The 22,208-nt window shown below is 37.3% G+C and overlaps 1 protein-coding gene and 1 long non-coding RNA gene across 4 annotated transcripts; one reads left to right on the forward strand and one right to left on the reverse strand.

The window, feature by feature from the left end:
• Nucleotides 1–866: 866 nt before the first annotated feature.
• On the reverse strand, nt 867–17,362 carry LOC113678222 (uncharacterized). 3 transcript variants are annotated; one of them, XM_089201437.1, is made up of 9 exons: nt 17,237–17,362; nt 14,369–14,501; nt 13,244–13,365; nt 12,137–12,499; nt 4,627–6,049; nt 4,048–4,318; nt 3,811–3,844; nt 2,775–2,843; nt 867–2,595 (listed from the first exon to the last, which is right to left on the reverse strand). In XM_089201437.1, exons 3-9 carry the CDS (start codon nt 13,311–13,313, stop codon nt 2,315–2,317), a joined length of 2,511 nt encoding a protein of 836 aa, XP_089057563.1. In that variant the 5' UTR covers nt 13,314–13,365; nt 14,369–14,501; nt 17,237–17,362; the 3' UTR covers nt 867–2,314. The 3 variants fall into 3 exon arrangements, with proteins under 3 accessions (XP_089057563.1, XP_089057564.1, XP_089057561.1); XM_089201438.1 differs by having other exon boundaries at nt 3,826–3,844; nt 12,137–12,508; XM_089201435.1 differs by having other exon boundaries at nt 12,137–12,508.
• On the forward strand, nt 6,400–10,836 carry LOC149048975 (uncharacterized). The gene is made up of 2 exons (XR_016185196.1): nt 6,400–9,705; nt 10,180–10,836. It is a non-coding gene; the product is annotated as an uncharacterized LOC149048975 (long non-coding RNA).
• Nucleotides 17,363–22,208: the final 4,846 nt, after the last annotated feature.

The following is a 22,208-nucleotide window of genomic DNA, read 5'->3' on the forward strand; positions in this document are numbered from 1 at the left end:
GCCTTGCATTCGCTTTCTTTCATTCACTCTGATTTTTCTGTCAAGGTCCATATCGTGAAAATAAGTTTCATTGAAAGTTTCTTATGGTAAATGTCCGTGCTATTGTAGAAGAATGGGAAGCGAAGGCCTTTAGTCTAGGAACTCAAACTCAAGTTAAAGTCAGTATTTTTGTCAAGGCTCCTGATGTGAAAGAATGACGACACTTAACGATACTTACCTGCCTACAACGTTAACAGCCATGTGCCAACGTGCAAACTTCATCTTAGCAAGTATCTCAGTTTTCAATGAGAAAATACTGTGGATTTATCGAGACTTATTTTTATCATTATTGAACCGCGGCTTCATAACAGAGAATTGGTTTCCTGTATAGCTTCCTAAATGCGTCAGGTCTGCAACATTCGATTGGAAAAAGTGATATTCAGTACTTTAAACCATCAAAGATATTGAAAGCTCCGAAAAATTTTTTTTTTTTATTTAGCTGTCGGTCACAATTTCATGCCAAAAAATAAATTTGAGGTGCAACTTTTTTGTTATGAATAGACAATAACTGCCGCTCCAGCTGTTCGCTTTATAAAGATTTTACTTCTCACTATTTGGTAGAAAGAAATTTTACCCACAACAACTATTCCGGAAAAACAGCATAATTGCTCAACGATTGGGCTCCAACCAAACTACTCAATCGAAAACCGAGAATTCTCAGACTTTTCCAAAGGACAAAAGACACACACAAAAGAAATAATGGCAAATTGTTATTTTGTTTTCGTCCAGCTAAAAAGCAGTAAGCAATCCAAGATGAAATTATAAACCTCTACCGTTTGTTTTTACAAAACATTTTTTCCCTTGCTATAGAATCATTTTATAGGCCGTTAGTTCTTTCAAACTTTTTATTTATTTTTACGGAAAAGTTTCGTTGACTAATATTCTACATCGTAAATTCTCGTAGACAATGAACCAAAGATGAACTTCCAATATCAAATGCATATCATTATCAGGCAAGCTGACTGTTTCAAGAACTTTGCCTTTTGCCAAGCATAATTGAGTGTAAGGGAACCTTTTGTTGCCTAGTCATTTACGGAGTCTTTTCCTCGAGATTACACAAATTCTTTGCCAAAAAGTGACTCAACTCGACATTTTTCTCAATTTCTTGATCGATTAATAAGATACGTGAAAAAATAACTCAGTTCTGATTGGTTAAGATAAATACAGTTTTCAGGTAATTCAATGCAATTTTGTTAGTCTTTTAAAAAATTTCCTCGTGCTTATATATTCCAAATTACACTCGAAATCATGTGAAAAATTTTACGTATTAGCTAATGTACTAACAGAAACCAACAAAAATTCACTTTTATCGTAGAACCTCAGTATTACCTACAAAACATGGCATACATTCGTGTTATCGGCGTGAGATTCTTGACACGCTGAATTTCGGATTCACATCAAACCTCTCTGAACAAAGCGCGTCAAATTTCTAATTCAGTGCTGCGTCAAACAATTGAAGGAAGAATGCATGAGCAGTACGTATAGATATCACTTCTGATGCAAATGCGTAGCATGCCGTATGCCTTCGACAACACTGCACTGGTATTGATAGAGCATCTCAGCGAATGTTTAGTACGTAAACCTCTTCTGGCGACTAGTATTTCGGCTGATTATGTCTGCGACTAAGCTAATATCCGAAAATAGAGTTTTTTGGTTGATAAGCGAAGCTTCGAGGCTGAACGGTAAAAATTTCAAGACAATCTCTCTCTCAAGGAAATTATCACCCGAAATACCAGCATACCAGAAGTGGGTTTATTTAATTCATAACCCTCCCATTAATTTTCGTATCGCACGTTGACAAAAAAATTTTGTTGACTTTTTTTTTATTTTCTGGACCAGCATTTAAGATCAGCTTTTTAATATCACTACCAGTGAACTCCACAAAATGTTTAGTAATGAAGATAAAAAAGTGAAACTCTAAACCGGCTTTTTTTCCGCTGACTTTATCTCTTTTCGAAGGAAATAATCGGGGGACAAATATGAACGTAAATGGTGGTTATTTTGTTAAAACTACCCGATGTACCACGTGTCATAAAGTAGCCAATAGAGTCGCGCGAAAAGTGATGGGTGGGTTATAACTAGCAATATACTTTATCACGACGTTTTTCATTCAAAATATAGAAAGAAAAACGATCCAACGAGAAAAAGGTAGATTATTGATTCAGTACTTCACATTGTAATAGTGTAGCCATATTGGGAATACATGTTCATTTGACAGTGGAATAATCAGTAAAAATAGAAATAAAAGCTATCTATGAGTCAACGAAGTAAACAGTCATTCATGTTGTTGACAGCAAAGTTTCTCAGCTAAATCTGTGCGATTAACAAATTCATGACACAATGCATCACGTAAGACCGTGTACGTTGCAGCTGAGCCATTCTTCTGTTTCCAATGTAGTAACATTTTGTAGATTCTTTGACGCTTTTTCTTATGATCATCGTAAAACGCCGTTAATGTTGCTTCTTCAATTTTGAGACGACGCCCGAGTTTCTCCCAATTTTCGAGTTGGTGCGAAAGCCCCTCTAATTCTTCGTTACTGGGAACTCCTTGCTTGACTATAAACATAAAGAAATCACAGCAAACCATCAAGATGAGGGAATAGCGAGTGGTACGTATCGAAATTCATCCCATTTTGCTAAATCCACGCATTTTCATTTTACAAAGACAAGGGGCGGGAAAATGGGGTTGGGGGTGGGGGTTAACAGGCACACCCATAGATATGTCCTCATTTTACCTTCAAAACGAGTTTCTCCTTTCTTTGGAGTTAAGGCGTCACACGGAGACGACTCTCCATTACGGCCACCTGCATGATAACAAATGTAAAAAAAAATCGCTAGACCAGATTTTTTGAGCCAACAGATTCATCGTGGCAATAGAGCTTTTTTCCTTTCCTAATGAAACGTCTCCTAAGGAATTTGTTGCAAGGAAAGGTCGTGCTATGACATTACGCATCATTTTACACGAAATATGCACGTCCACATACGCGAACGGATGATTTCTTGTTCTTTTTTTTTCTGCCAGGAAGAAAAAATTGTCATGGCCACGTAAACAGATTTGGTGACATACCATTTATATCTCTAGTTTGCCATCGAGCGAAAAACTTGAAAAAAATATTTTCCATACAACAAACAACTTGGGTAAAATAAAAGACATTCACTAAAAGAGAAAACTTGCAAGGGCACTTGTGGCACTTGCACACTTGTATCGCATTCTTAACAAATGTTATGGAAAACTAATTGGAGCAGATTTTTTCGGTCTACAGATAAGCTTGTACACAGCCTTGACGATTTTCCTTATCCGCTAAAAAGTTTTCAGGTTTTTCTGTCGTTTACGGCCATTTCATTTTACAGGTGATAAGGAGCCCTACGTACACAAACTGAATATCTTTATTTTTAGCTTGGTGACCTATCATTTACATGCGTCCTTTAAAATTCGACAGAGAAGACAGAGTCGTTAAAAAGGAAGTTTGCAATGGTAATTGTGAGTATAAAGATAACAGTTTTATATCAATAAATAACTGTGGCAGCGAAACAAGGAGCTGGACTACGAGGTCACTTTCATGGAGTCTACGTTGTACCTTCTGGTCTCCTTTTGAGATGTCATGCACTGCTTTCCCCACAAGAAGCGGTTGGTGACAATCGAACTCCTCTACTTTCACACAGTATTTCCTGTATCTCTACATTTTACTTAGCGGGAAAGTTGCTTTCCAGCAAACTGATATTGACTTAACTATTTATCGAAAAAATTTTTTTCTAATGAAAAAAACTTACCAGTTCGTTTCTTACCTTCAATGGATTCCAAAGCCTAAAAGGTAGAAGGAGATAGTGGTAATCACACAAAAGTTGTTAATTAGAGAAAGATCATTGCAGCTAGAAGAAATTTTGAAGTGTTTGTAAAAGATAAAGACTGGACAATTCAGGTTTTGATGGTAATCCAATATCCTACGAAAGTGTTGCGTGCGACAGAGCTATCTATTATGTAAATTAAATTAAGTTTTTTTTTCTAACCTGAACCCAAGGATCCAGTTGTTCTGCTGGATAGTCGGGAACAGCATCAACAGAGTGTTCACAACTCAGGCCAAAGCTTTTTAATGGAATGTAGTGGCCACAGTCAAAATGAGAGCAGCTTTCCTCTTTGTGCAATATGCAAATATTGGTTCTGTCACGACACTTATCCGGACAAGGTTCACACAACTGGCATTTCACGAACAATTCCATCGTAACTGATCGTAGCCACGGACAGGTGATGCTTAGCCTAGTCCTGCAACGCTCCAGATGACTGCAATGAACAAACATAACAACAAGGATATCAACAACGCGAATAACGCAAGCATGACTCATTGTATCGTACATTAAACTGAAGGCATCCCACCTAGTCGAAAAAATTGGCACCGAAAAAGGGTCCTAAATCCAAATGATCAGAACGATTTAAAAAGTCAAGAAAATTAAAGAAGACCTTTTAAGTTTCCCTTCATTTACGGCAACGTGACAGTATCTCATAAATTTCTTTGATTTCGGTGTTCCATTTAATATTGCTTTAACAGTAAATATTGAAACAAAATAATGCCAGATATGATTGTGGCTTACCTCAATAATTCTTCGCAAATTCTTTTCTCTTCCGTTTTGTCCGAGTCTCGCGGTTTCCAGATTATCAACTTGATTACAGTTTTGTGACACTCTAAAGTGAGCTGGTACTCTTTACTGACATTGAATCGGGCGGCGTTTGAAAACAACGAGGGGGGTATACAGGAGCCACATAATTGTGAGGCCCATTCCCAAAAATGTACAACCAGTCTGCAAAACAGCCCGCATGGAACGTAGTTGGTGTTAAAAGTGAGAAATACGGGCAAAGGGCCAGTGCGCATGTTTGTGCCTCTCGTATTCTTCTTTGGTGATTCCAACATACAAGGAACCAAATAAGGGTAATCTTTCCCCTTGCAGTTCTTAGAGTTGCATATAACATCAAAGCTTTCCATAATATGAATCAGTGAATTCCTAATATCATTCAATTGAAGGTGTTCAAACGCTCGATTTAGCAACTTCTGCGAAAGTAGTCCCTTTTTTCCAAGGACTTGGTAATCTTTCTGAATGACAGGGTGGTTTTTCCATGGTGGACTCACCGTAATTATCTCACATAGTATTTTAATTAACCACTGCGGATCCAGCACGACCAAACCATCTGGATTTTTAGGGAGATCTTGGTAGACAACTCTTCCACGAGCTTGTAAAAAGTGTAGCAATTCTTCGACGTCATCTGTGTCATTAAACTGGCAAATGCCTCTAGAAATGTCCTCTGCAAAACGCTTTTTACCAACATAAAGCATCCCTTTTTTCACCATTTCGTCGACCTTTTGTTCCACACGGAGCCACTGCATAGGGATTACCTTGTTGATATGTGGCATTTTTCTAGCCAGATTCAATAATTCTGCACGCAAAGAAACGATCTGTGGGTCGTCTTCTCTGTTTGGATTTGTGTTATCTATGAAGAATGATTCTTTTGAAATATGGTCTAAGGTTGCTGGATGAGCCATGCTGCAAATGATTTCCTCCACAGATTCCATTTCCTTGCAAGGATCCTTTACACCATCAGCATGTGTACCCACGAGCACCACTGGAGGCAAAACTTGGTTAGGATCTGCCGACTTTCTTTGAAGCTCTGGCTGTCCCAAAGAGTGCACCAAGTCCAGCCATCTCATCATGTGATCGAGATTAGTGTCCTCGACGTAAGGCGAGTCTACCACTATTTCATCGTGATTAGGCGGTCTTATCCGACATTGGGCAGGAGCACTTAGCTCCATAGTAAGATCTGACACTAAGACATATATGGCTTCTTGCGATAGAAAAATTGGTTGAATGGCATGGTATACTGCCTGGCCGGCGAAATCCCAAACAAAAGGCCATATATCCTCATTGTCGGAGGTGTCGTTTCCCTTGAGGCCACGCTCTACGAGGGAAAGGACTTTCGTGGGTACTTCTTCTGGTTTTTGCTCACTTTCGACTTCCTGGAAAACTAATATTGACATTTTTTTAATCAGTTATTACGTTTCTTAAACACGCTGTTCAAGTGCAAACAACATACAGAAGAATACCAGGTAAGCTTAGTATGATCCAGGACCGGTTGTTCAAAGCAATAGTAATGCTAACATTAGTGACTGCATTTATATTTTGTATATAAGAACTAAAAATATACAAAAGCTTCGCCTCACTCGAAATAAACACTCGTTCACTCCTTCAGCGACCGGTGCCAAAAAAAGCCTTCTAATATCGCATGGTTTCACGCAAGTGCATGGGCAGAAACTTTACGAGCTTAACGCATTCAAAATGACATGTTGACGTTACAAAACTGGCGCCATGGAAAGTGCTTACCCTGGTGAAAAACCTCACAGGATCTTTGAGGATCTTCAAGGATTGACAAAGACCTGCCAAAGATCCTTAAGGACAAGGATCTTTAAAAGATCTTTAAAGGATCTGTAAAAGATCCTCAAAGATCTTTGTAAGCAAAAACGTTTGTTAAGATCCTCAAGGATTTGATAAAGATCCTCAAAGGATATTTCAAAGATCCTCATAAGGATCCTCACAAAGTTCTTTTTAAGGATCCTTCAAGATCCTCAAGGATTTAGCAAGGATCTTTCAAAGACCCTCAAAAGATCCTTTCAAGGATCCTTTCAAGATCTTTGTAAGGATCCTTAAGGATTTAATCAGGATCTTGCAAGGATCCTAGTCAAGATCTTTGCAGGATCTTTTTGAGGATCTTTCAAGATCCTCAAGGATTTAATGAGGATCTTTTAAAGACCTTCCAAAGATCCTTTCAAGGATCCTATTAAGATCTTTGCAAGGATCCTTAAGGATTTGATCAGGATCTTACAAGGATCCTACTCAAGATCTTTGCAAGATCTTTTCAAGGATCCTTCAAGATCCTCAAGGATTTAATGAGGATCTTTTAAAGACCTACAAAAGATCCTTTCAAGGATCCTGTAAAGATCTTTGCCAGGATCCTTAGGAATTTGATCAGGATCTTACAAGGATCCTTAAGTCAAGATCTTTGCAGGATCTTTTCAAGGATCCTTCAGGATCCTCAAGGATTTAATGAGGATCTTTTAAAGACCTTCAAAAGAACCTTTTAGGGATCCTGCTAAGATCTTTGCTATGATCCTTAAGAATTTGATCAGGAGTTACAAGGATCCTAGTCAAGATCTTTGCATGATCTGTTCTACAATCCTTCAAGATCCTCAAGGAATTGAAAAGCATCTTCCAAATATCTTTAAAAGATTCATTTCATGATTTTGTACAGCTCTTTGTAAGGATCCTTTTTGAATTTGATGTGGATCTCAAAAGCAACTTTGTCAAGATCTCTACCACATCTCTGCATTATGAATTAGGTTCCTTTGAAATCCTCAAGTAATTTCAAACATAACAAAATTGTATATTGAGGGCTCACTGTTTTTATAATTTAAACACAACAAGGAATTTTCGCAGAAAATTATTGTGCAATGATTGTAATGAAGGTTACTGCATAGCAACGCCATGCTCGAGGCTTTCGGGAAACTTTGTGACTACTTACATGACAACAAATTGTGTTTTGCATTATGGGATAGGAATTTATACGCGCCGAGATTTTTAACGGTCGCATAAAAACATAAGAAGCTCGTTGTTACGGCAAATATCATCGACAATGGTCGGAACTAAAGGGAAAATGTACACAGAAATAAAAGTAAAGGAAAGGCGTTTTCTGGAGTTCAGAAACAAGCGAAAAGAGAGACAGAAACAACCGAAATCGTCAATCAAACTCCAAGCAGGTCTCGCGATTGCTCTGACTCTGAGGCTGAATGAAAAGAATTCATTGGTACTTCTGGAAAGAAAATGAAGATGCCATCCTCGCCTAATGATTCTTGCTCTGAGCACTTGGAGAGTGAGGATGCAAATGATGTGTTACAGGGACAAGGATACAGGCTTATCGATCTAGAGAGATTCTCCTCGACGCTCACTGAAGGACATGTTTCTGAAGAAGGTGTGAATTTACTTGGTTCTGTGTAACCAACTTAAAAAGCTCTTTTAGAGGTTTTCATATGAATTCCCGAAAACACTTATTTTGTACCTCAGGATGTATTAGTTCAATTAATCTGAAGTTTTCAGGGCTGTATCCTCTTACTGAGTTGAGTTGGATAAGCTGACAGTTTCTCTATAAGCTGAATTTTAAGTAAGATATTGTGGAATAACTCACCTAATAATCACGGTGAACTTTGAACGGGCACTGTGCCCATAATATAAACGACTCCAAAAGTTCCTCAGCTCATCCAAAAGAACGACCCTAGTACTTTGTTTTGACACTAAAAACACTTGATTTCATACAATCTTTGTGCAGTTATCTTTTCTCAAGTATACCTAGGTTTTTCACACCATGTGGTGGACAAATTGATCTGATGTCAAATAACAAAATGGTTTAGGGCAACATATTAGTTATATTCAGTATGTGTGATTCCTAAGCTTTCCTTTGGTATATAGGTTAATATGGTTTAGAAATATAGTCATTGAAATACTCTTGTTTGCCTTTTTTTTCATGTTTACCCCCTATGTAAGAGTAGTCTGAGTCTGGTCATAGTCTAGTCTTAGTCAAGTTGAACACATATATTTTGGTCTTCTTATCTTTGAGCTGGACTGTTGCCAGATTTTTTGGAAAATGAAAATCTTAGTACTAACCTAAAGTCTGAACAGAAATAGTGTAGAAGTAGTCCTACTAGAAGAGGATGGGTAATTCTCGTTTAGCAATTAAAAAAGTTTTATCTTCATTTTTTTATGTTTGGTTCAATTTTTCTTTTTAACTTAGTATGAGGATTTAAGTATGCTTATTTTCTTGTCAAAATTTCGAAGGTTCTATAACATTCTTGCTAAGATCTTCAACAATCTTCCATTTCCTTGCCAGGATCTTCAAGGTTCACTGACATTCTTGTCAAGATCTTTAAGGATCTTCAAATCTCTTGCAAAGATCTTTAATTTGGCTGTCAAAATCTTCAAGGATCTTTCTTTTTTTTGCCAAGATCTTCAAAGATCTTTCAAGTTATTGCCAAGATCTTTAAGGGTCTTTTATTTTCTTTCCAAGATCTTTAAGGATCTTCAAAATTTTCAACAAGATCCTTGAAGATCTTGGCAAGAAAATGAGAGATCCTCAAAGATCTTAACAAGAATTTGGAAGATCCTCAAAGAATTTTCAAAGATCTTTAAAGGGCATGTAAACCCAAAAATACATGTTTTTCTTATACTATGTAAAAAGTGGCGTAGAAAACGAATTTGAAATTAGTTTTGTCCAATTCGACTTATTTTAGGAGAAAATCGGCATTATCAACTGAAATTCCATTTCCGGTAAAAACAATAGCGAGAAGTCGTGACGTAAGCGGTGGAACCAATATATTGCGCAACACATATTCCCCAGTAGAACTGGTGTGGGAGTTCGTGTACGTAGCGGTAGTTCGGAAGATGTTTTTTCAGAAGGTAGCGACTCGAATGCCTTAAGCTTAGTACATGACAGCGCTGGGGATAATCCAGAATCTTTAGGAGAGTCTGGGCCACGTCCTTGACAATATGAGCCGCGTAGGGTTCACCGAAGCGATCCGCACGAAGACAGTACAGAACATGTCGACAGCGATGCGACAGTCTCGGAAACTCAGACTGGTATTTAATTTACTTTGTGATTTATTTGTATTTAACATGAAAATGCAATACAGCGAGGGTACAATCTAAAGGAATGCAACAGAATTTTTTTAAACTTGAGCTTCTGAGAGTGTTTTCTATAAAATTATCAAAGGTGCGAGTGTGGAACTTGTCAACCAATGCCGAAAACTCATGAAAGTGTTTGTTGTACGGAAATCGGGCAATTGTGGCAAAATGGCCTGAAACCCAGATAAGTTGTATCACTGAGCATCCAGGTTTTCAGTCAATTTGCCTCGATTTCTGGGTGCTGGAGACGGCCAAGTACGCTTACAGGCAGCAGTAAAGCACAGATAATCACACCAGAAACGACTAAGCTAAATATTTTCTGTTTCATCTATTTTGTTACATTTTGAGATCGATTTACTTGAGTTGTTTCTGCCATTGATTTAATAATACAATACTAGAGCTAGTTGTTTTTCGCTTCTTTCCTGGCAGGAAATTTCGCTGAATTGCCTACAGATAGCTTGTTCGTTGGTGTTGGGGATATCTCAGCAAACACTTTAGGGTCGCTGTGCTATCTTGTGCGGTAAACAATATCCTTCATCTCAGAAGCATTTCCATCGATAAAACAAGTTGTATCATGTGCATTTCCTTGTGTGGCCTTCATAATTATCCAACCCTGTTTGTGTTTGCTTCGATTTGCATTATTGAAAAGATAGTTTTGCAAGCTGAAATCAGGATCTTTTAAGTTGTACTCAAAATGATGAATATTGTCCTACTGACCTTTGAATGTATTTTCACTGCTGTGAAAACCGTGACACAAATTCTTCTGCTGTTTCTCTGCAGGGTTTCTCAAAGGAAGCACTAAGTGGGGCTGGCATGGATTTTCTTATAGAACATAAGGGTTGATTATGGGATCCTGTATAGAATTCTTTGTATAGAACCGACAAAATTCCAGATCACGTTATAACACACTGATATCAACGAATTCTCTTTCTCTGATACGTGTTTCGACAGGCAAAGGTTCAGACATGTCAGTGTCTTTTACGGGCTCAGCGCTGGCTCCCAAACAACTGACTTCCCCATAATCTTTCATTAAATGAGAAAAAAGATGTTTTTAGAGAACCAATAAAGCTATTGTTGTTTAATTAACGAAACGTTCTCATGTAAATCGATTTTGTACTTTCTCTGTTGACCTCTAACTTTTGAAGAGCTCAACTTCTTTCTCAGTTTGGTCAGCCACTTCCGAATCCTCGTCGTCTGCCGACTGTATGGGTCGTTTTTCGTCTTCCGAATAATTTGCTTCTGGTGAGGCCTGAATCGTCGGTACAGCACCAGGAAGAAAAATGACTGCTACAAACAACAGAACGTTCGAACGGCTCGACGAAATCGGCTATTTTCACTTGAACAAATTTCACAAATTGTCACTTCAAATTTGCGTCATTTGGAAATATTTACATTGTATGCCCAGTTTTGTTTGAATCTGTACAAAACTGGACGGCTCAACGCTTCACCATTACGAAAAAATTGATTATATTGAAGCAAACTGTACGTAAAAAAATCATGACGAGACCAGCAAACAACGGCTGTAGAAAAGACTCCTTCGTGCCTCACGCGATTATAAAACGAGACTTTGGAGGATCCACCCGTGACGTCACAGGAAAGATGGCGCCATTCAAGATGGCGAATGTTTCGAATTTGGAAGAGCTTTTACAAAGTGAAAATGGACTTTTGAGAAAAAACGAATGGTACCTTTGGTGTACTTGATATATTTACTAAACATCCATGTGAAAAGAAAATGAACGTTTTTTGGGTTTACATGCCCTTTAAAGGATCTTCAAAGTTCATGTAAAGATCTTTGAAGATCCAGACAAGATCTTCAAGGATCTTGACAGGAAAATGAAAGATCCTTAAAGATCTTGGCAAGAAAGTCAAAGATCCTCGAAGATCTTGGCAAGAAAATCAAAGATCCTTGAAGATCTTGGCAAGAAAATCAAAGATCCTCGAAGATCTTGGCAAGAAAATCAAAGATCCTTGAAGATCTTGGCAAGAAAATCAAAGATCCTTGAAGATCTTGGCAAGAAAATCAAAGATCCTTGAAGATCTTGGCAAGAAAATCAAAGATCCTTGAAGATCTTGGCAAGAAAATGAAGGATCCTTGAAGATCTTAACAAGAATTTTGAAGATCCTCATGAAGATCCTCAAGAGGATCCTCAAAGGTCCTCATGAAGATCTTGAAAGATCCTTAAAGATCCTTGAAAGATTTTCACCAGGGTATCCCTACACGTGAAAGGTTGAGGGATCGACTCCAGGCGCTAGCAATATCTTTTTTTCCGTCTTCCTTTTTGTTTCGCATTTCCCTATTGTTTTTTAATTGTATTCTACCTATGCATTTGTTTTATTTTCTTTTCATCCAGAACATCACCTATTTCTGAGCCTCTCGTCTTCTTACCTTCTCCAGTTAACTGTTGAGCCCCATCTGATCGTTCTCTAAAGCTGCCAAGTAACTCCTGTGCGACCACTTCTGCGCACTTGTGGTCAAGTGCACTTGTGTCTTCAAGCAGTTCTGGATTCCTCCATGCCCCTTTTCCTGCGTTCTTGACAGGGGAAATCATTTCAATCCCATTAGTGCTGGCTTCATCTTTATCAAATGCTTCACCTCTGAGGTACCTTCTCAGACTTGTTTTGCCCACACGGTCCTGACCAATCAACACAATTTTGGTACGTCTATCGTAGGTTTCGCCTGTCTCCAGTGCTCTCCTGTACGCTTCTAGTGCCACCGGTCCCCTCGCCTGTATGTAGTCGGGGATTGGATCTGTAGCAGCTCAAAAAAGTTAAAAAACAAAACCCATTAATTTGCTCCCTCGAAAATCTAAACACATGCAGAATTAATTTTCAGTGAGCACATAAAAGTCATCTCATGTAGCAACTGTGAAAAGCCTAGTGTTACAAGGACTTCAAGAAGATATTTCTCAGTAATTTCTCTTGGGACCTTAACCGCTTAGCTGCATTTTTATTTGATTTCCGAAAGAGTGTTTCTACAATCCCGCTCCAGAATAGACTCCTCCGAAAACCATGTAAAAATCCAACTAAGCAGTGAGTGGACTAGGCTACGACAAAACTGAGAAACATTTCAAAGATAAGTTGCTTTAATGAATTTTGCGCTACCAGAAAACTACGTGAAAATTTACAAACGCAGAAATGATCTTCCTTCGTTTTGATTTCGTTACTGACTGAGACTAAATTTCTTCCCAACTCGAATTTGCCCCAGCGAAACATAAAGTATTGTCCAGGTTCATTAAATAATTTTGAATAATACAACATTAACAACAACATCAACAATTTCCATTTTATTTTTTTCCAATTTCAGGCCAATTTCATCATAAGCTATTATACATATAAGTTTTCCAAAACTTAAATTTTTTGTAATAACTCAGTTATGTGAAATGTCCATTTACATGTTCACGTTAGTGAAGAAAGGAGGGTGGGGGTGGGAAGAATATTTGGGGAGAATAATATCCAGGTGTATTAAAAAATAATTAATGATGATCTGTTTTACCTTCATAATGTGGCCTATCTTTAAAAACATGGTAGCTCTTTAGAATGTTGTCAACGACAGAGGCTGCCATGCTCTTGGAAATATTTTTCAGCTTTGGTTTGCTTCAGTTCCATCTGCATACCCTGAAATACCAGTGATAACTAGGTGAGCCCACTCCACTTTAAGAATATGTGCTACAGAGACAATTCATTAAACTTTAACCAACAAAAATTCATCTATAAAACAACAAATTTGCTCCAACACAAATTGCAAATTCTTAAGGGTTTAATGCATCCATTTCTAACAGGAGTTTATTATAGGATTACTCTTAATACTCTTAAGAAATGTGAATCAAATGTAGCCATTTCAAAAGGCGTAGTTCTGTTTGGATTTTAATGCACCAATCAATTCCAAGCCTCAACATGCCCTAGTGAAACCCTGGGGTATTTTACCTTTGCCTGTGTCAGATGAAAAGTTCTACAAGATCTTGGTTTAAAAGCTTGGCTAATCAGCAGAAAGTCAAGATGGTGTTAAAAAACAAATACAGCCAATAGCATAAAAAATTGCATGGTTCATTGAAGTTTTTGCAAACAGGCTCCTTTCATACAAATATTACCAATCAGCCGTTGTTGTTATTGATTGTTTGAAAGAAACATTCCAACTGTAAGGAGACAAACCACTTAGATTGTCTCATGAATAAATGATCATTTTGAGTCAGTTTGAAGTTGTTACCATGCAATTTCACCACTGGAATCTCACATTTTATCCAAATTATGTGATTATTTCTAAAAAAATTGGAGATAAGTCAGGACTTTAAGAAAATATTTTGTGATTTTAAGGGATGAAATGAGGTTTAAAGACACTTTTGAGAATGTAAAGATAGATTTTTAGGCCACCTTTTAGGATTTTAGGCCTACACCAAGACTGCAACACAATGACTTTAGCCAAAGCTACAGCCCAGACCTCTTTAACTTAACTCCAGAATGCTAGCAATCATCTGCCAGTGCATCTCTGTCACCAGTAGGAAAACTTACCCACCAAAATTTTTATTATAAAAGTATCAATTCTGTCTCCCCGGCTACAATGCCACCTCCATCTCTTTGAGCAGATTTAATTAAACATAAAAAAAAGGAAAAGATATCTTACCCATCTTTCTGATTGAATTGCAACTGCTCCAGGAAATGACCTCAAAAGTTTATCATGATTAATTGTTGGTGGACCAGCAATGTTCCTCAAAGTGCTTTCTTCTACTCTAACTTATAACAATGCCAATCAGCTTCTGTAAAAGAAACAATACAGAGCAATTAATAAAATACATTGACTTTGAGCCATTCCATAGAACATAGAGCACTGAGATTGTTGTCAAACTGAATATTTTGGCTGTTGATCTTAAGGGAAAGTAAAATATGAAATAAAAAAGGGAAGTCCCATGCTCTTTTATGAGCAGCAGTACCTTCTAGAAATTTATATCATTCCAATTCATATCATGACAGTTGCCATTGCGAGTATTTGCTAAATTGGCATTTCTGATTTTTTTTCCTTTTCCTTAACTAAAAATTGGTTTATAGTTGTTTGACAGAAAGAAAATAATTTCTCAATTTCAAGAAAGAGAAATAATGTTACACTGAAAGTCTCCCAGCTCATTTGTGAGAAAATGACAATTTATTCTCTGATTGGCTCTGATGGAGGAAAAAAGGCACCATTCTTATGAAGAATGCACTATAGTTACATGGGAAATTATACACAGTGAAAATGTACAATGCAACACTAAGGAATGACCCTAAGCAAAGCATTAACATGTAATTGAATTTACAATTATTTTGCCTTGACAAAATAATTAGCCGCCAGAATATCATACTGCCCATTTAATCACAGTTTAAGACAACTGCAGGCATCAATTCATTACACTGTGAATAAGTAATATACTTCTGGAAAGAAAATTTTGAAGATATTGGCCCTAGGTCATATGCATATGCATCTTGCAATATATAGAAAACTGAAAATACATATCATGTGCACAGAATGTGAAATTGCAACCAGCTGGCTGTGAAACCTTACCAAAACTACATGAACATCTCAAATATCCTCTACATAATTACATATCCAACATATACTGTATGTCACATCACATATATGACTCACATACATGCGCAATCATGTCACAATCTTCACATTTCTGTCACATAAATGTAATATTTGTCATATATATATGTATATACATATATGCAACAGATACATTAGTGTCACAGCTTGGTGGTAAGAAAATTTGCAAATCAGCTTCAAAAAAATTAAACCACCTCAGTCCTGGTTTAGGACATTTTAAGTTTCTCAGAAGGGCAATTTGATTTGAGTCTCTGCAAACAGAGGTTGGTCATTAAGTATGATTTTTCAAAATGATGACTAAAGGCCAAGCAAACAAAAATAAAGAAGGTGCCTATGATGCAGGAAAATAGGTAATATATAGATTGGACTCATAGTATCTTTGGATCATGAACCCTGCATGTAACATAAATTTGAAGTTATTGCCAGACCTAACAAATAATCAATTGACAAATAAATGTGATCCAAACTTAAAAATCTTAGCTATAACAATCCCAACTTGCGGCTTAAGTTATTTGCAATAGAGTTGACCAACAAGAATCCATAGAAACAAATTCAAAACCAAGTGAGGGAGTGAAAGAGTATTGAAATAAGTCACAGTTTACCTCTGAGTCTGAACATCTCCCAGCTATCAATTGTATCAAGCAGAACTCGATTATTTGTATGAAAATAAATATGTATGATGAAAATGGCACACTTTTAATATGTACACATTAAATTATATTATATAGTATTATATAATGTAATAATATATTATATAATGCGTGCTGTCATTGGTTGAAAGAGCATGCACTATTGGAGTACAAAGCATAGAGCTAAACTAAAGCTGTCACACTATCTGCCAAATTTACTCAGAATGTTTAACCTTTTGCAGGACTTCTCTCCAGTTTTTTTTCATTAACTGAAAGAGAAATTTCGGTAAGCAAGGCAGCAAGTACTGTAGAATGTAAGAACCAAACAAGGGTTTGTAAACATAACAAGTGCCATAGTTTATGTTATTAAGGTTTTCACTGTCAGTTAGATTGCAATCTTATGTACAGTAATAAAAATCAAACACATTTAAATTCCACCACCTGAGTTATTTCAGTTTGTAAACAATTGCAGATTATTGTGAACTTTGATGGTTTGACATTTCTGACAGCCTCAGTCTTAGGGCCTTTCACACTAGCAGACAAAACTAGAATTGCCTCAACAAAATTAAAGGACAAATTTTTGTTTTTTCTGTTGCATTCACATTTGAAAACTTCAAAGCCCACAAATTCTGTCAGCACCTGATCTGTTCATAAGACCAGCCAGCATAGTTGCCAAAGGATTCCACTTTCAATTTCCAGGATTTAATAAACTGATAACGGTTCAATTACACGCTTGTTGTAGCTTATACAACATATGATTGAGAACTTTATCATGGTTTTGTTTACTAGGTTGATTTTTTTTAACCCAGGACAAATTATTTTGGCTTGCATTTGAAGATTTGTCCGCTTCAACCAAATGACTAAAGAAGTAGGGAGAAACACGATCGTGTTTCTGCCTACACATCTACTTATCTACACATCTTGTGGAGGGCGACAGAGAGATAACATGACACAACAGTTTTGTTTATTAAAACAATTTTGCCTTACTTTTACCCGGAATAAATTTTGTTGGCGATGCGTCTTTTAAAGACTCGTCCGCTTCGGCCAAATTCGACTCTAGAAGTGGAGAGAAACACGATCGTGTTTCTGCTTTAACACTTCTTTCGTGTTTTAGCCGCTTCCTTCGTACTTTTCAACAGAAGAAAGCATAGTCAAGGCTTCTTTATTTGCTAAGTATCATTTACTTTCGATATCAGTACTGTTAAAGGACTGATCATGAGTGTTACCACAAATCTTTTGATCTGGCGTAGTCTAAGAGGAAAGAACGATCGCGTTTTTTTACCTTGAAACTTCCGCTATAAACGTCTCTGATCAAGATTTTGCACAAGTAGCCATCGCTATCAATTGATTATACAGAAGCCTGCAGTGCAGCTAACGTTATAAGCTCGAGATTATTTCTACTAGCGACTAAATACAGGAATGGCTCCGACCTGTGATTGGATGATAAAAATAGTAAAAGTTAATAACTTGTATCTTAACTCCTTGCACGTGAGTATGGTTAACCGTGTCTCGAAGCGGAACAATGAAATATCAATGCGAAAACGACGATGAGTCAAACAAGAAATGGCTACTTACATAATGAAGAGAAGGCAGAGTCCAGCTTGTTCAGCGAGGTCGTTCAGCGATATTCCGGCGATGAAAAAGTCATCCGCTGACAAGCTCCGCTGACAAAACTCATTTAGTCAGTTTAGGCGGACGACCAGACTGGAGCCATTCGTGTATTTCACCGCAGACGTAGACAGGAATGGCTCCAACTCATGCGTATGTTAATTTTTTTTTTTTCGTTCTGGCTAAATAATTCATACCCTGAGATAAAAACTGAAAGAGCGATTTATTAGGTTCTTCTTAAGTTGAAGTCTACAGTGCTTGCAAATGAAGCCCTCTTTCCTTACTACGGGGCTATGTAGTTCCTAAGTTTTAAAATAATGCAGCAATCTCACGTTTGGAAAATCACGCAATGTTGCGTGACGCTGCGACCGATGTTTTTAATTTACAGCATGCTCTGCTAGAGAAATATGGCTTAGCCACCATCGAGGGAGTTTTTTTTCGTGAAAAACTGATTTTTTAGTTTATTGTTCACATAAAGGACAAATCCATTAATCGGGCTCTTCGTCTGTTTTAAAACTACTGTTCGCACAGCGCTGCTTACTAGTTTAATTTTAAATTTTTTTTTTCAAAAACTGTTTAAAAAATTATTTAAAAATTATTGTAAAAAAAATTACTGAAATTGAGTCGGAGCTACTCCTGTCTGCGGTGAAATACACGAATGGCTCCAGTCTTTGTTCGAGCGCGTGAACTGACTAAATGAATTTAGTCCGCGGAGCTAGTCAGCTGATGACTTTTCCATCGCCGGAATACCTAAGTTATTAACTTTTATTATTTTTATCATCCAATCACAGGTCGGAGCCATTCCTGTATTTAGTCGATTGTCACGAGTGTTATGGCCGCCATCTTTTTTTTTTAATGGCAGCGGAAGGCTGGGGAGCGAAAGAAATTTTAACCAAGGGGGAAGGGGGCAGTTGACGGTAAAAAATAAGGAGAGAAGTGGAGGCGAGGTTCACTTTAGCTCAAAGCCAACATGGCCGGTCGAATTAACGGTCGCGATTTTATAACGTTAGCTCGCACAAATAGGACGCCTGCACTGTAGGCTACTGTATAATCAATTGATAGCGATAGCTACATTCTTCATTCTAATTGCCTCTCTGCTGAATAGTGTATTGATGTGCTTGTTGTACACAATCTTGATCAGAGACGTTTATGGTGGACTTTTCAAGGTAAGAATAGTTTGTGGTTGCTACTGCGTAGATTTTGTTCACAAACGCGATCATTCTTTCTTCTTAAACTATGCCAGATCAAAATATTTTTGGTAACATTCATGATCAGTCCTTTAATAGTACTGATATCGAAATTGAATGTTACTTAACAAGTAGAGGAGGCTTGATTATACTCTGTTCTATTGTAAAGCACGCGGGAAGCGGCTAGAGCACGAAAGAAGTGTAGGAAGGAACACCATCGTGTTTCTGCCCTCTTCTTGTGTCGGATTTGGTCGAGGCGGACAAATTTTCAGACGCATCGCCAACAAAATTTTGTCCCGGGTAAAAATTTGCAAAATCGTCTTAATAAACAAAACCGTGATAAACTTAAGTCAATCACTTGTTTCATAAGCCACGACAAGCGTGTAATTCAACTGTAAATTAGTTTAATAGAAAGGCAAAAATTGTCATAAACTGAAATAGTTAGGCCGGTCGAATTAAACACGTTTGCATGAAGTTTTTTTAGTCTCTAAAACAGAATTCGAAAGTGAAATGTTCAGTGAAATCTGGCCGAATTGTGGCACATTAAAACAAGCAAGAGTTTTCATGCGACGAAAACAAACTGCTCGAGGCTTGTGTTTTATACATAAACTACAGCCCAATTCACGGGAACATGAAGGTTGCTAGGGATGACATTGCCGTAAAACTCGCCTGCTGTGACTGATGTGGCCTTCCACTCAATGCATTGGAAAGGATATCAAAGGAAGCTCTTTGTCCACTTGAAGAGAGGTTAATGTTGTTTCTGAAGCTATCTTTACTGTGATGACCGGAGATTACGATGATGAGCTAGCCGGGATGGACCTCAGCATGATTGCAGTCACTCTGACACCATTAAGATTAGTATGAATTTTAACAATTATGCCAGGTTGGCTATATTTCTCAATTTTTTTTTTTTTTGAACACCAAACAAAATATGGTATTTGAGCGATAGTTAAGTTTAATTTTTATAACCGTATGTAAGCTTGGAATCTAACTGAGCATGAAAACCTTCAATACTTGGACTGTCCATTTCATTTTGTCTCAGGATTTGTGTCTCTGCTCACATTATAATGATGTAAATCATGGCACTTGGTTCTTGTTTGGTTCTTCCGTTGTTTTTACTTGCCGGCTTGGTTGTTCCGAAATTTCTCTTTCAATAAACGAAAAAAAACCAGAGGGAGGTCCTGGAAAAGGCCAGACATAGTACAATTTGGCAGATAGAGTGACAGCTTTAGCTCAACTCTATGCTTTGTACTCTGATAGAGCACACTCTTTCAACCAGTGACAGCGCATGCGATATCCAAAGTTTGTTATAGTAAAATTAAACATGTACGTATTACAAGCACACAATTTTCATCATACATGCAGTGAAAACCCACATATAAGAACCTAGTGATTTAAGAACCTACTGGCTGAAATTTTGCATTTTAATACCCAAATATATAAGAACCTATTCAGCTCGACAAAGAAAAATTGGTTCTTATATTAAAAAAAACACTCAAGATTTGATGTTCAAATTGGATTTTAATTGTGTAGATTTTTGTAGTGTACCAAGGCTGTGCTCTAACAGCGCCCGGTCGCCTGAGGCGACTAACATTTGGCCTCGGACGACTGAAAATATTTTCTTGGTCGCCCGGCCGGGCGACTGGCTGGTGTTGGTTTCTTGATTTACAGTCAAAAAAAGAAAATGTTGTTCAATCGAGCGCGCGTTGATATTCAAAGGTCGTTCCACGTGAATTTACGTGTAACATAATCATCGACTTTGATCGTGACAAGCTGCACAGTTTTCGATTTTATCCGCTTTTCCAAATAGTATTATAATTTTCCTTTAAATTAGGATGGCTCGTTAGTTAGTTTTTGAAAAGCAATTGTTACTTCTGCTCTGACAGGCATAAAGTACGGTCGACGATTAATAAATCGCTAAATGAACACGGGAGTCGTTCTTTTAAAAGAAAATGTTGTTCCATCGGGCGCGCGTTGATGTTCAGAGGTCGTTCTACGTGAATTCACATGTAGCATAATCCTTGACTTTGAACTTGACTAGCTGCACAGTTTTCTATTTTAACGGCTTTTCCTATAGCATTAAAATTTTTCCTTTAAATTGGGATGGCTCATCAGCTAGTTTTTCAAAAGAAGTTGTTACTTCTGCTCTGATAGGCGTAAAGTACGGTCGGCGATTAATAAATCGCTGAATAAACACGGGAGACGCTCTTCTATGCTAATTTAATATTTTAGCCGGCTTTTTAATGCCGTGTCTGCGAGGCAAAAACATAACTTAAGATTGTTTTCTAGTAAAACACGATGTATAAAAAAGAAAAGATACGTTTTTTTTTTGTGATTGTTTTAGAAACGGGTATAAACTCTCAGATTATCTTTGGTATATTTTTCAAAAAATAGTTTTGCACTGCTTCTGTAAGTGTGAATTAAATAATTATTTGACTATAAGTGATGATAGGTTTTCAGGAGGTCAAAGGATACGATGTTTCATGAACATAAAAACAATAAATAAATGCACATAGTTCTATTTGACTCGTTACGAAAACAGTTTGTTTAATTTTTTAATAATTAACTGACTGATTTATTAATTTGGGCGACCAACTAGGAGGCCCGGGCACCTCAGCTAAAATGTTTGGGAGCCCAAAGGGCTCCCTGAAATTTTGATTTGGGCGACCATCTTTTAGGCCTGGGCACCCAAGCTAAAATGCTCGGGAGCCCGAAGGGCTCCCTGAAATTTTCCTTAGGGCACAGCCTTGGTGTACTGCTTTTTAGTCTTACCAATAAAATATTATTCATTCCATAAAACTTTGTTGTAGTTACAAATGCAGTCACAAATACTGTACAGTACACTGTATATACTGTAAATAGCCAAACATGTTTTGTTCTGTACAGCATGGAATTGATTGGTAAACAAGGCAGGCATATTTTTCCTGTTGAAATTTGCATGGTGATCATACAACTGTAAATATGGTCAGGCCCATTATACAGGACTTGTTTCGACAACAAGGCTTGACATTTTTGTAAATGCTTTACAATTATTGCATATTAGTACTATTGCAGTTCCCCGAATGCTAACACTATAATAACTTTTGCAGATAAGAACCTACTAAGACCCTAATCAGCCTGTTATTGGAAAAAATACCCCAAAATATAAGAACCTGTTCAGCCTGAACTCCAAAATTCTAGGTTCTTCTACACAGGTTTTTACTGTATTTGTTTTCATCTAAGTAGTCAAGTTCTTCTAGATTCAATCGATAACTAGGAGATGTTCAGACTCAGAGATAAACTGTGACTTACGATCATGCTCTTCCACTCCTTCCCTTGATTTTGAATTTGATTCTTTGGATTTTCGTCGGTCAACTCTATGGGAATAATGTAATCTGCAAGTTGGGATTGTTATGGCAAAGATATTAAAGTTTGGATCACGTTTATTCATCGATTGATTATTCATTAGGTCTGGCAATA

This window comes from Pocillopora damicornis, chromosome 3 (genome assembly GCF_964200805.1).
Source record: "Pocillopora damicornis chromosome 3, jaPocDami1.2, whole genome shotgun sequence".
NCBI lineage: Eukaryota > Metazoa > Cnidaria > Anthozoa > Scleractinia > Pocilloporidae > Pocillopora > Pocillopora damicornis.

Coding starts and splice junctions, on each gene's coding strand:
- LOC113678222 (XM_089201435.1), bottom strand. CDS start 13,313: ATGGCAGCCTCTGTCGTTGACAACATTCTAAAGAGCTACCATGTTTTT. Junction 6,050..12,136: donor TCAACAGTTAACTGGAGAAG/GTAAGAAGACGA, acceptor TGTCAATATTAG/TTTTCCAGGAAGTCGAAAGT. Junction 2,596..2,774: donor AGGAGAAACTCGTTTTGAAG/GTAAAATGAGGA, acceptor TTATGTTTATAG/TCAAGCAAGGAGTTCCCAGT.